The 14,419-nt window shown below is 39.8% G+C and overlaps 1 protein-coding gene across 3 annotated transcripts in view; it reads left to right on the top strand.

The window, feature by feature from the left end:
* Window positions 1-362: 362 nt before the first annotated feature.
* Window positions 363-14,419, top strand: part of TMEM47 (transmembrane protein 47) — a 260,959-nt gene continuing 246,902 nt past the window's right edge. Inside the window, exon 1 of one of the 3 annotated variants that reach the window (XR_011097898.1) lies at window positions 363-859. Coding sequence is in view for 2 of the 3 variants with exons in the window: in XM_068686692.1 (XP_068542793.1) it covers window positions 634-859 (226 nt within the window). In the remaining variant the exon portion in view is untranslated. The remainder of the gene's footprint in view (window positions 860-14,419) is intronic. The other 2 variants (XM_068686692.1, XM_068686678.1) reach the window with 2 other exon arrangements.

Genomic DNA, 14,419 nt, shown 5'->3' on the forward strand with positions numbered 1-14,419 from the left:
ACGCCCGTGCGTGAACAACGAAACCTTGATTTTTTTCTTTTTTAACCTTATACTGAAGACTTGTGATTTAAAGGTCATTTGAGAAAAGGAGTCAAGGTCAGCCACTGCTAATCCCCAACCCGAGATGGCTTGGCTTGGCTTTTCTTTTCTCCCAGTTCCCCGCTCCCCGGCGCTTTGCCGCGGAGCACCCAGCCCCGGCCGCACCCGCACCCGCCGCTTCCACGCATTTTTGCCCGGGCTGAACGGGGAAACTTCCCCAAACTTCGCCCCGAGCGGGGCCATAAGGGTCCATACCGAGCCGTGCGGGGCCGGGCACCGCCCCAGGCGGGGGGCGGGCCGGGGGAGGAGCGCGGCGGGGTCGGGCCGGGCCGGGCCGGGCCGGGCCGAGCCGAGCGCGACAGGGGGAGCTGCTGCACCTGATACACCGGGGCGGGAGCGCGGCGGAGGAGGGAGGGAGCTGTGCTGCCTGCGAAAGCCTCTCCCCGCCGTTAGTCAGCGCTGGTCTCGCTGCTCCTCCCGCCCCCCGCTTCTCCTGTTGGGAGCCGGGCTTTCGCTCCTGTTCCCCTCGGGGCTGGCGGCTTCGCATCCTTCTCCTCCTCCTCATCTTCCTCCTCCTCCTTCCCCCTGGTCCCTATGGCTTCGTCCGGCAGCGGCATGGAGGAGGTGCGCGTCTCGGTGCTGACCCCGCTGAAGCTGGTGGGGCTGGTGTGCATCTTCCTGGCGCTGTGCCTGGACCTGGGGGCCGTGCTGAGCCCCGCCTGGGTGACGGCGGACCACCAGTACTACCTGTCTCTGTGGGAGTCCTGCCGCAAGCCCGGAAACTTGGACAGCTGGCTCTGCGAGTCGACGCTGCACAGCGGTAAGATACGGCTGCCCCCGCTCCCCCTGCCCCTCCGCCTTGTCCCCCCTGTCCCCGAGCCGCCTCCCGCTCTCTCGGCTCCGCCGCGGCCGCCAGGAGATCTCCGTGCCCGGGCTGCCCCGCCGGCGTGCCCCCGCCATCCCAAAGCCGGCTCTCCTCGGTCGCCCGGGTTTGCGAGCGGCTCGGGACAGGGTCCTTGCTCTTGGGGACAGCCCTCCCGTATGGGAACGGTGCCCGAGGCTCTGCTCCGCCGCCCCCTCTTCTACCCGAGCTCCCCGCCTCGCCCGCTGCCTTCCCACTCGCAGCCCTGCTCCCTGCTCCGGCCACCGCCGTCGCGAAAAGTACGGGCGCGGGCGCCTCTTGGCCACCCGCCCTGAGCGCCCTTCCCGGCCCCTCTCCGCCCCGTGCTCGGCCTCTGCCGCCTCCCCTCTGCCTTCCCGGGGCCGGGGCTCGCCTCTCCGCCCGCCGTCCCCACCCGCCTTGGTGCAGCGGGGCGCCCTCCCGTGCCGCCCTGCTCCAGCCCCAATTCCTCCGCCTTGCGAGCGAAGGCGAGGGCAGGGATTTCTGGAAGTAAAGCTCTGGGGAGGGCTTCGGGAGTCAACCGTCTGCTATTTCCCCTCCCCGCGTGACGGTCTAGAATGCAGGAGAGGCTTAAGGATAGCTTCTGTAAGTGAAAGAGGTGACTGATTCCTTATCTCTGCTTGACTGCTTTCACAAAAGATCCCGAGTTTAGCCTACTTTTGATTATTTTTCTTTGTGGCCGTTGTTACCGTGTAAGGAGAAGCTGTTGAGGATCAAGGATCTTATCATTACGTCCCCATCCCCAGAAGTCACCAGGCATGGAAAGCTGAGGCTTCCTAATCTTAATAAATAAATAAATAAAACAAAATGCTATTTTGTCCCACATGAAGACATCTGGATTCTAGCTTTCTCCATCCCTCTTGGTGTACTCGTGTATACCTTTTTCTATCATGTACTGCTATTGCTCCCATTGTCTATCATACTTCTTTTCCTTCTTGCCACATTTTGACTTCTTGATGTTCTTTTGTTCTTCAGGTTTCTATGTCTTTGGTCATGGTATTTATTTATTTCTAATGCCATTTCACTGTTGCTTGGGGTACTAAAAAAAAACACTCAGCTGGTTGTGAGTGATACAAACAAGCTGCCGCCTGTTGAATATTTTTTCAGTAAATTCTTTTGTAGTTCGATAATCGTTTCTGGTTTTATGTGTTGTTTTATTTACTTTATGCTGATTCCAATATCAGGAATCCCAACAGAAACATTTACAAACAAAGCTGGCCTCTTTTCTTCCCTTCTGCCCCTCATTTCCACCCCCATGCTCCCCCCACACATGCTTGCGTTGCTATATCATCCGTTTGGATCACTGTGCTCTCTAGCTTCTGGTAAATCACACAGGGATGAGATGCTTGTTTTGGGAAAGGGGTAAGGAGACTGTCTGTATGTTCTAGATGGCTTTTCTTTTTCTGGCTTCTCTGAAATCCTCTTACAGGTTCTAGGAAATTGCTGATCTTTGAGTAGAAATTGCACAGGTTCCTTTGCTCCTGTTCTTGTCTTTCTATACTTGTGTGGAGTAATATTTGAGGTTTTGAATGTTGTTTTGAATTTTGTTTAAATCACATATCCTCAAACCAAATTGTAAAGAACCGTCAGTTTCAATCAGTTACCCGGGTACACAAACTTCAGGGAGCTTTCTTTTCCTTCCCTGGTATAAATGGAAATTTATGTAGGAATGTCAGCTTCTACTGTCTCCTTAGCAACGTGAATCCTTTGCCCCTTCTCTCTGTCTCCTGAAATAGTATCCCCTTGATTGCAGAAGGACCTTTTAGCTGGCTTGAATGAGAACCTGCTTCAAATCCCCCTGCCCCACACACACTTCATTGGGCTCCCCCCTCAACCTGTGCCCCACCACGCATGTGCATACACACATGCACGCACACAGTGGGACATTAAAAGAAGCAGGACAGTTTATGGAACAACATGTAAGGCAACTAATTTATCTCGTTCCTTTATTAGTTACCTATTTGTTTATGGAAAGATGGAAGATGAATCAGTGGGGATGGATAGAAATAAAATATTTCTGTTTATTGAAAATTTGCCCTCTCCTGAAGCTTTCTTCTATACTGTGTGAAGATTCCTGCCTGCACAGTTTTATTCAAGTTCATTGAATGAGCTTTACTTATTTTCCTTAGATACTTTCTAGTCTAGTGGAGCCAGGTTTCACACGCTACTAGGGAAGAAGGGAATGATTGTTTTATTTGAGGTGACTGGGGTGTGTGGGGGGGGAGAATTATTTTTCCTCATGTTTGGCACACAATTCTGCACTCTGAGGAGACCTGAAATATGAGACACTACTGTATGCCTTCACATTCTGCTAGTGCATTATAATTCCTACTAAAGTCAGTGGAAGGGCTCCCAGTAAGTTCATCCAGTTGGACTGGGCTCATATTCGAGACCATTTTGTGTGCTTACTTAATATTTTAAGTGCACTTTCCTCCTACATCAAGAATATAGCAAGCGGTATATTTTGGAGATAGTGGAGAGCTCCCACAGGGAAAGCTCTTTTAGCTTGATACCGATGCAAGCAGCTTTGTAGCTAGCTAGCTGTGAAAAGCAGTAGTATACACAAGAAAAAGGCATCTTCACCCATGGTTTTAAGAGATTTACTTCATCATCCCTTGAAGGAGAGCACCTCAAGTGGCACCATCAAGGGCAAGCTCATGCTAGAAGCTGTTAAAGCATATTCAAGGTTTAATTAAAAACCTTTGTTGTAATTAGATGTAGGACCCCTGACTGCTATCAAAAGGGCAACTTGGTAGTGTTTGAACAGAAGGAAATGTACAGAACATGATTACATTGGCTGTTATAGCAGAAAATAGTTGTGTTTTCCTTGAGCAGTGCTAATGCTTGGGATGTATTTTTGCTTGCATTCATTTACTGTTTTGAGGCCTTTTTCTATAGCTTGCAAGCAATCCTTTGCTCTCATACTGCTTTTAAAGTTGTGTAAGTACTGCACAGTATTGCGAGTTCAAGTATCTGAATTAGGCAAATTAAATTAAAAAAAAAAAACACCTCATGATATAAGAGCTCTTCTTAATTTGCTTTTTTTTGTCTTTTTCAGTCTTTACATAAATCACCATTTCATTTTTTTCTGTAATTTGAAGAAATATAAATATATTCATGCATATTTCTCTCCCCTGTATGAAATTCTAAAATTCCCACTAATAACAATTTCAGGAGCTGAAAATTTAACGAAGTTGCCAGTGTGGAGATCTTTGTGATAAAGTCCAGCAATGCTGTTTTACAGTTTCACCAGCTGTCTAGGCACAAAATTATTTTCTATGATCAAACCTTAAATTGCCTTGTGCACAAGTTGTCTTTTAAGTTTACTGTATTTTAAATCCACATGCTAAACTGGAAACTTAGAGGGTTTGGAATCTCTCTTTGGTGTTGTTAAACAAAATTTTCTTTAGACCTCATTTGAAGTGTAAGTCTGATTTACAATGGTTCATTTACAGATTTATCAGGAGTTAAGAGTTATGTATGAATATTTATTTCTGTCTCAGTATCTGCCTAAAATTAAATATGCCTTATGTATAACTGCATGATGTCTATACCTTTACAGGTAGTTGCCTTATGTTTTCAGAATTAATAATATTAGATTTGAATTTATGCAGTTCACTGCAGGCATTATAGTTTTCTAAATCAAAGATACATAAATATGATGTGGAATGGTTCCATAGAATCTGATCTGTCAGGTAAACATCATGTATTTTACATTTTATATGTAAATATATATACACACACGCACACACACACTATTCCTAGAAAATAATGTCTCCTTTTGGAGCATTTCAGTTTATCGTGAAAATAGCACATATAAAAATATATTTGAATGAATACTATTAACCAGTATGAAACTATCCTCATGGATGAGAGACATGACTTTGTTACTTAACGACCTATGTATTTGTTTATGAAAACTCATTTTCCTTATGATTATTGTATTCTCCAAAAACTACCCATGAATGTTTGAAAAGCAAAACAATCTCAAGGAAATAAATGCAAAAGGACCTCTGTACATATTGAAGCCTAGTGGTTTAAAAAAGTCAAAACATAAATGTAAGCTTAACTTACAGCATAATACAGTAACATGACTTGAATCTAGTTTTGTGCTTATAATTCTGTTCTAATTTGTTCTTGAAAGGAAAAAAATAAAATAAAATAAAAGGCTGCTCATTGGTAGCACTTGAAGAGCTTTAACCTTAATTATACATTAGATGCAGATATCTGAATTAACATGGCTCAATGGTCTTGGATGGAATCTGCTTGTTTTGAATCTAAGCAGTTGTTCCAAGGGGAAATTTCTAGCTCAAAAGCAGCTTCCTCATTAGAAGATGTGGATCGTTGCTCTGAGTTGATGTTGACACATTTGTAAAAACCTTAGCAAGGCTGATAGTCTGGTATAAAATAAGAGAAACAGATGTGATTTAACTAAGTCTGAAGAAAGTAGCTCATGCAATGTACGGATGAATTAATAAAACATTCAATTTATTTTTTAAAAACTGTAGTCTGGCACTTTCCATATTACTCTCTTTAATAATCATGCCCTACACTTTATCTGAAGGTGGATATAAAATCAAAAGCTATACTACTTCAAACTCACCACCTAAGACCCTGAACAAGCTTACCTAGCTTTGAAGTTTGGTCTGACTTGGAGGCTAGTCCTTCTTTCCACAGGGAGCTGGGTGACACGATCTCCAGAGGTCTTTTCTAACCACATTTTTTCTGTGACTCTGTGGTCACTGATATTTGTTTATGCCTTATGTTTACCTGACTTCTTGAATGTGTTCAGAATGTCTTGAATTTGTGAATTACCTCTCCCTTTAGCCCACATAGAAAATTTTAAGTTATTTTCTCCTCTTTTATAAATGGAGCGCTTATTTTAGTCTCAGGCTACCCAAGGCCTGTGAGCATAACACATCTAAGACTTCTGCATAGTAGTCTAGACTTTTTAGTTTGATGGCAAGCTACCATTTCAGCCATCCTTCTCCAGCCAGCTAAGAGACACATGAAAGTGCTATAACTGTATAAAGTGTGAAAGTGTGAAGTTTGTGTGAGTTTATCTGATCAGAGAGCACCATACCCTTTATGACTGATAACACTCTTTATCTCTTTTTTTTTTTAAGGAATACTTCTAATCTTAGTGGGTTATTGTTACTGCTGTTGTTCACTGCAATTTCAAAATTAGTAACTTATCCTGTTGCTCTTTATTTAATAAAGAACCTTTGCACCAGTAAGTTAAAAGATGTTCCTTATGTTAGGGAGATCGTAAGTGGTTTAAATATTTGATGAGACTTTATATTTAGAATCAAGTATAGAGTAACCTTGCCTCTGTTACTGATTTGTGTCCAGGGATAACCATGTAAGATTCAAGACAGCAAGCTGTAGAGGGTAAAGTCTATCCAGCTGTATTGCTTTATGTGTTTTCAGTTGTTCCAGTTCTATAATATAAATGCCATCATTTTGTTGGAAAGTACTATTAGAACTATTCTAAATGCAAACTGTTTTCTGCAAGGAACAGTGGAATGAGTTTTGAAAACTGCAAAAGATAGCCAGTTTGCTTGAAAAGCATTGGTAACTGTAGGAAATAATTACACTTCTGTTACAACATGAAGTGCACTTATTCCTTCTTCAGATTACTGAAATATAGTAATATATATGGGTGAAGTCAGAAAAGGTGAGCTTTTCTTGAAAAGCTTGTATAACACATCTCCCACACTTTTCTCCTAATGACACAATTGTAAGATTTCCAGGGTTTTCTGATGTTCTTGGAGTTGTAGGTGGGTGTTTCATTTTTTTATTGAATGAAAGAATATCTGATAATTCAAATGGTGTAGTAGCAAGCTAATCTCAGAGTAATGCCACATAGCCAATGGAAGAAGTGCCTGAGTACACGTATTATTCTATGAATGAATTATAGATTACTTGATTTTCTGTAAATCTGCGCTTGTTTTGAAGTCATCGGTTGTCAGAAGTGATGTGCAATGCACGTTGCCTTTAAATAATAAAATAAAGATCTGTATAATGGCAGCACTTGGCTCTATCTGAAGAGGTGCTTCATTTAAAGGATTTTACTCAATGATTTTAGAAGTGCAGGCAGGCCATGACTCAGAAAAATAGGAGTTATACTAAAACCTCCCAAAGTGTGTATTTTCTATAAATAAGGAATGCAAGCTTTAATCTTCAGGAGAGATGTGTGTCAGTGGGCGGAGGAGCAAGCACCTGTTATGTTTCAAGTTGCTCATACATCTGTAACCCCCCAGGCATTAGACTGTCTTGTCTTGCAAAATCTGTCTCCTTTGCATAACAGCAGCAGCAGAGATGGTTACCATATTTTTATTGGTTTTGTTGTTTGGTTTGATCTCCGGTAGAGAATAAGGATAAAACTTGCACTGCTTTTGAAGCACACAAAGTTTGAATCCAGTAGTCTCAGGGCCATCATAGTCTGCCTAATACAGCAGCTGAAACAGAAACATCAGACAGGTTAATGCACTGCATATCTCATGCCAGACTGCTGAAATCATCCCGAGAAACTACAACTGTATCTGCTTTGCATGCTGCTGACTTCTCTGGGAACCAAATTTTATCCAGCCTGCTCAACAGCATCCTCAGGTAGAAGACACCAAGAGCTCTGCTTGCCATTGAAAAGTGAATGAAGAGCCAGATCTGCTACCATTATTCCCCAACAAATCCACGTGGGCAGTGGCATTTGATTTAAAACACTTCCTGTAGCATTGCCTGCATCTGTACAATGGATGCCTAATTAGTCCTCAGATCTAGCAAGCAAGTTCTTCCCAGGCTGAGGAATTAAGATGATAGAGAGTCCTTCCAAACAGCTGTTACCTAACTTGGAACAGAGCTAGTGTCTTCTGCTCTGATAAAAGATATCTTGCTCTGGAGGAGAGTAAAGCAAGAACAAGTCTGAGTGAGAGAGATGCAACATTGTAAATGACTGCTAACAACTTCTCCCTCCAAGCTAGGAGAAACTGAACTCGGGCTGCCTCCCAGTAATGTTGAGGCACTTTTGTTTGTTGGTGGAAAGTCAGAACAGACCATGTAGGTAAGAGTGACTTGAAAGCAAAACTCAGATTTGTATTCCATCATATCTATTTGTTTACGTGCTCTATGGATCTTTCTTGTATTTCTATGGCTTGGGTCTAGCAGGTGGAAGAGAGTGGTATCAGTCACACCCAGTGGTTATATTCTTTTGGAAATGGAAGCAGAGTTTCAGGTCTGGAGATGAGAAGCAAAGATCTTACAGTTTCTGAGAAGTCCTCTAATATATTGCAATTAAGGAGGCATCTGCCTTTTCTATTTCCTTAGTCAGCTGCTATCATTAGACATTGGCATCCCATGTCTCAGCAAGACATGGGTATCCTTGATTTTGCTCCACTTGGGTATTTTTTGGATACATCTCTGTGCATGTTTTTGTTTTTTGTTTTTTTTTGTTTGTTTTTTTTTCCCGTTGTCTGGCTTTAAATGACTTTCCACTCACCATTAGGAGCACTAAACCATCCTGTGAGCTTCTTGTATAGTAAATTGAAAGTGACTGATGCCTTATGTGGAACCTCTGAATTATCCTTAGGAGGCACTTAAGGATTTTGACACTCAGCTTCAAATGCTCAAATTTCTGTTTGGACATTCCCAAAATCCTGATGAATTAGCACATAAAAACCTCACTGTTAAGCCCACCTGTATTGTGCAAGACTCCTGGTATCAACGGCTTTGTGTCTAGAAGACGACCAAGTTCTGATGTATTAGCACAATAAATAAATCTCCTGTTGCAAAAGAAGCAGAAAAATGCTTTGTTTCTTCTCTGAACAGATTATTTTTACAGCTGAGACCTCACTTTATTATATCTCATGTTCAATTCACACTGAAGTCACAACTAGAAGAATGCCTTGATGGAGTTTCTGAGTTCTGTCTTAAGAAAATGATGCACCCAGCCACTGCTGTCTGGTTCCCACAGCTACGGCTAACACTTTTTAAGTGATGAAGTGACTTGAAGATCCACACACACAAGCAATTTTCATACTTTAGAAAAATCTGAATCCATAAAAGAAAACGCAGAAACCAGAGTGCATCTGTAAAACAACTAGCAGTAATAAGTATACTATATGAACTGACAAGGAGCACAAAATATTTAGTTATTACTATTTTGTACAAGGTTCCACTGTGAAAGGTTGTGGCTAGAGGAACTTAATGGAAATTTGGAATGGATCTTGCCAGAAAAGGCTTCTCTTTGTAGTGTGCAGAAGTGTAGACTACACAGTCTCAAGAGACTGTACTTGTGCTGACTGTAAAAGAATGGAGGAGTAGATACCAAATAACTTATAAATGCTGGACTTCCCAAGTTTAACCATTTTGTCCTTCATCCACATAGCCAAATATTTTGTTTTGTTTTGAACTTAGAAGGTAAAAGCAAAATTCATCTGAGCAACTTCTTAAAAAACAAGCAAACAAACAAAAAAGTTGTTTCGTCTCAGGCAAGATTCCAAAAAACTGACTTTGTACATAAAATTATTGCACACACAGATCTTAAAGGTGAATGCAACAGTTGTCTTCCTTCAGTATTTCCACTGAATTCCATAGTTTGACCTTCCACAGAAATCCATGCACCTGATAATGCTGAAAAAAAGAGCACTATCGTGTGACAAATATACTTTTAGAAAACAGATTCTATCTTTGTCTTTTTATATTGTTGTTACTTTTATAACATAGTTGTTGGATGGCTAAGTTGGTGACTGTTGATAACATTAAAAATAATTTTTAATGTGAAACAATTAGGAATATCTGTAGCAGCCTTATTTATCTTAGTTGATTGTTATGACATTCAGTAGGTTATATTTAATTCCTTATGCGCGGGTGCTTCAACTTTCTATGCTTTACTTGACGCACTCTTTGAAATTCAATACTCCTGAATTTAAACGCTATATTACAATTTCTAGGAATATTTGTTGGCTGACAGCAAGTATGTACTAAGTGGAGGCTTTGCAATTAATCAGAAAAACTTGCCTTAGAATGTTATAAGTTATTTTGGTTTTGTTTTCCTCAGTGGTGTTTTGTTTAGTGCTAGAAGGTCATTACCTTCAGCTTGTAACAGATGCATGCATTTCTTTAGCTTCTGTGAGGAGAGGACTCCTCATAGAACCATTGTATGAAAGAAAGGAGTACTTGATTGCTTCTTAAGAGATGTATTCAGTTTGCTTGTGTTGCCTGAAAGAAACATATGTACAAATACTTCACATATTCCAACAATATGCGTTTACTTCCACAGCTTTTTTTACTAGACAATACCATATAGAGAGAATATTTAACTTTTTGGGAACTTGCCGAAAATGTGGAAAAATGACAGTGCTAGCCATTTGCATTGTTCTTTCTCACATTAAAAAATGGCCTATCTATTAAAATAAACATTGCGGAACTTTTATATTTTTAATAATTCTTTTAAAGCTTTTCCTGAATTTAATTTGGTATTGAAGCATTATTTTGTCCAAGAAATAAAGCAAATGGAGGTGCTTCTAATTATAAATGAATATACAGCCAATGAATATAAGCCTTAGGTCATTTCATTAGGGGTCAAGAAGGTAGGAGAGTCACACCTTTTAGTGTGCAATTAACATTGTGCTTCCATATTATTAAGAATCTGGTATAATTTCCAAAGAGCAATGCAATCAGTCTGTCCTTGCAAAAAGGCACTGAATTATCTGTGAACAATTACTTGAAAAGAAACATCATATCTTTTATTTTACTCAAAGTGATGACTTTTATGAATTTTATACAATATGCTTTGAAAATAGGTTTGAAGAACCTGGGTTCAAATTTGCATACATTTGCAAATATTGAAATCTGCATCCCTAAACTAACAGGCAGATTGTTATAATAAAAATGATGCAAATGTTGTCATCACTATCAGAACTGAGGTACAGATTTACCATGGAATAAACATTGTAATGGTTCATGTGCAGTAAAAAAAAACTTTTTGGATTTACAGAACTAAATGCAGTACAAATTAAATGGAGTTTTTATTAAGAAATCTGTCTTGAATTACTCAGCTATTGTCCAAAAATGTATTAATTCCTGTTGTTCAGATTGGTAAAATAATGAAAATTGGAAAAAGTTAGGCTTTCTGTTGTCTCTGCAGCTATAAAACAACAAAGGAACTTAATTTCAGCGTACCTGTGAGACGGCAGCACCTTTTAAAATCTGGAAGTTTTTAAGGATTTGCAGGAGTGGAGTTTTTACTGATTCTTAACATTTTTCTTAAATAGTTGTTGTATAATGTAAATAAACTGTGCCGATGTACAGTGAAAAATATTTATGTGCATTCTTAAGTGTAAACACATATTTAGAATCCTGAAAACTTAAAAAGATCATCTCCAAAGTCCCATTTTGCTCATGTTCATGCATGTTTTTATCTCTGCACAGTCTCCCTGAATTGCTGAGTCTCCTGATATGAGTATAGTAACTCATTTACAAGATTGTCACATGTATAGATATGGTGCAAGCATATTTTGGATATCACCAAAGTGTACTGATGATGTTTATGTTCAGTGTACCAGTAACACTATGTAAAGGAGAAATCTGCTGTTCCCATTTTGATGCTGTATGTTATAAATCACATCTGGGTAGTCTGAGGAAACTACACCTTATTATTGTAGAAAAGCATTTGTTACATGTGGTTATAATGTTGTAGCTATCTTAACTTACAGGGGATTCTTCTTTCAGGGGTAGTTATTCAGTTTTCTTGGATGTTTCTTTTCTCTCGTATAAAACAAATCCAGTGGCCTCTTCTTAAAATAATCACTGTTAATAATTTCTGCATTGCCTATGCAGAAATTTGCTTGCTTAGTCCAACATAAGATTTATTTTGTTGCTAGCTCAAATGGCTTACAAAATTGATAGTTAAGGTGTTTCTAAGACAACAAGGAGATTTAAGCATACAGTTTCCATGGTAGGCAATATAGAAAAACTCAGCCCCTTATTATTTATGCTGTAATGTCTATCTGCTGTCTGACTGGACTGACTTTCATGATGTTCTTCAAACAGAATCTGTCATTGTTGCAGGTGTACCTAAAGGCTGCTAGAGTTGCATACTCTCATAAATGAAAACTGGAACTAAGAAAAAATGCGGGGGGGGGGGGAGGGCAGGGCAGGAGAAGATTCCAGACGTTTTGGAACACAGAACACAATGTTAAATACCCAATCCTTAGGAACATATAGAACCTCAGTCCTCAGTTTGGTCCTATTGTCAACAACAACAAGTAGGCTCTCTTATTCTAGAAACTAACTTAGTTAAACAAAGTCAATTCTTTTTTTAAGTTGGGAGTGTAGGTGTTTTTCAACACTGATACCTCCCACATTGGTACTGTAGTAAAATAGCTTGTTTATTTTTTAACCTTTCCAAAATCTATAGATAGCTCTGTCCTGGAAGCCAAGTTGTATTTTAACCTCATGCTTATATCATCTTTGCCTTTGTTACTTTCACTTGATTGGTGGCCTTGCTACATGGCTTTGTAAAGCAATAGTGAACTCAAATCTTTTTCCATTTGTTTGCTACTCCAATGCTGTACGCCTTTTGTTTGCATTAGACTTCAGTATCTGGTCAGTATAAAGGCAGTATTTAATATTGTATTAATATGGAGAACAAGTCCTACAAGGAGTGACTGAGGGAGCTGGGCTTGTTCAGCCTGGAGAAAAGGAGGCTCAGGGGCGACCTTATCGCTCTCTACAGGTACCTCAAAGGAGGCTGTAGAGAGGTGGGGGTTGGCCTGTTCTCCCACGTGCCTGGTGACAGGATGAGGGGGAATGGGCTTAAGTTGCACCAGGGGAATTTTAGGTTAGATGTTAGGAAGAACTTCTTTACCGAAAGGGTTGTTAGACATTGGAACAGGCTTCCCAGGGAGGTGGTGGAGTCACCATCCCTGGAAGTCTTTTAAAGACGTTTAGATGTAGAGCTTAGGGATATGGTTTAGTGGGGACTGTTAGCGTTAGGTCAGAGGTTGGACTCGATGATCTTGAGGTCTCTTCCAACTTAGAAATTCTGTGATTTGTAGTGGCTTTCAAAACTGGTGGTTTCTGAGTTTTCCCATCTGGCACTTTGATTTATTTTATCACTTTTTTATGGCTTTTAACTTTGGGGCAAGATGTATTTACGTGTCTAGTCTTTGTAGCTGTGTAATCTTCAAATGCGAAGATTCCTTTCATAGTGTTCCAAAATGGTCTGTTCTGTTTATTTATTTCTGTATTTTCTATCCATAATGCACTGTGATATTGGAAGAATACTTTCTAAATCATCACTATACTAACCACTTAGTGTTTTTGAAGTATCATATCAACATTAAAAACCACTTCTCGTAACATTCCAATCCATAACTAAAATCGTATTTCCATCCAGAGGAACATGCAGCAGGCTGATCTTTTAGATTGCATGCTGAAAGTAGAATAAAAGATTGTTCCTAGCCTTGGTTTTGGTCCAAAAACATGGAGTAAAAGGGCTTGGAAGGTTGAGTACTTAGTAATTAAAGTATTAGTAAACAACATGCCTAGATTTCTAACAAAAATGAAAATAAGTGTGTACACACACAAACACCTTTAAAATAACTTTCTTGATACGAAACGCCTCTATAGATCTTCAGTTTCTTGTTTTCATCTTCTCCATCTTTTTCATATAACATATGAAGTTTTTTTTTGTAATTATAGCTGTAACCCTCCCATTCCAAAACCCCACAACTGCATTTTAGGCATCTTTAGCAGATTAGTTCCCTGTTGAAACCAGAAACATGTTGTTGTTGTTGTCTAAAACACCGAATTTTGCTTTTCAGAAAGAGAATGTGTATTTTTACTGTTGCTGTTCTTATTTTAGTAGCATTAAGATCTCAAAATTTATTCTAAAAACTGTTAAATCCTTTTATTTTCTTTGAACTATACAACACATTCTTCCATTTCATTCTGAATGTCATATGCGTGCTAGTACATTCAAAGGAATGAGATATTCATTGGATACTTAAAGTACAAAATAACAGTGATCAACAGTAAATAGTGATCAGTTTCTTTTTCTTGAAGTCCATGATTGCAAAGAAACAAAGTCTTAAGTACTCTTTGCATGGAGAGATGGCACGAAGCCTATGCCTTTCTTAAATCCCACAGAAGCTTTAAAGTTAGATGTTGTATAGCCTTGGTGTCCATCTGCTTGCAGATGAATTTTGTTTTATATTATCTAAGACTTCAAGGATGTTGTTTGTAACTGCATACATAAAAATAATTAGAAAACACACTGGGCTAGATTCAGAAGTTGCTTTTGGGGGAAGAAAAGAAAAACTGACACATTAGAATGACTTTAAAGCAGACTTCAGATTTGACTCGGTCTGCATCATTACCGTTTTTTATAAGGGCTAAACATTCGCCTTTTTTAGTGTTTAAAATGTGTTTTTTCCTTCCCTTGAAAATCTCCTTCTTTTACTTTATTTATTTATTTAT

The sequence above is a fragment of the Anas acuta genome, chromosome 1 (assembly GCF_963932015.1).
Source record: "Anas acuta chromosome 1, bAnaAcu1.1, whole genome shotgun sequence".
NCBI lineage: Eukaryota > Metazoa > Chordata > Aves > Anseriformes > Anatidae > Anas > Anas acuta.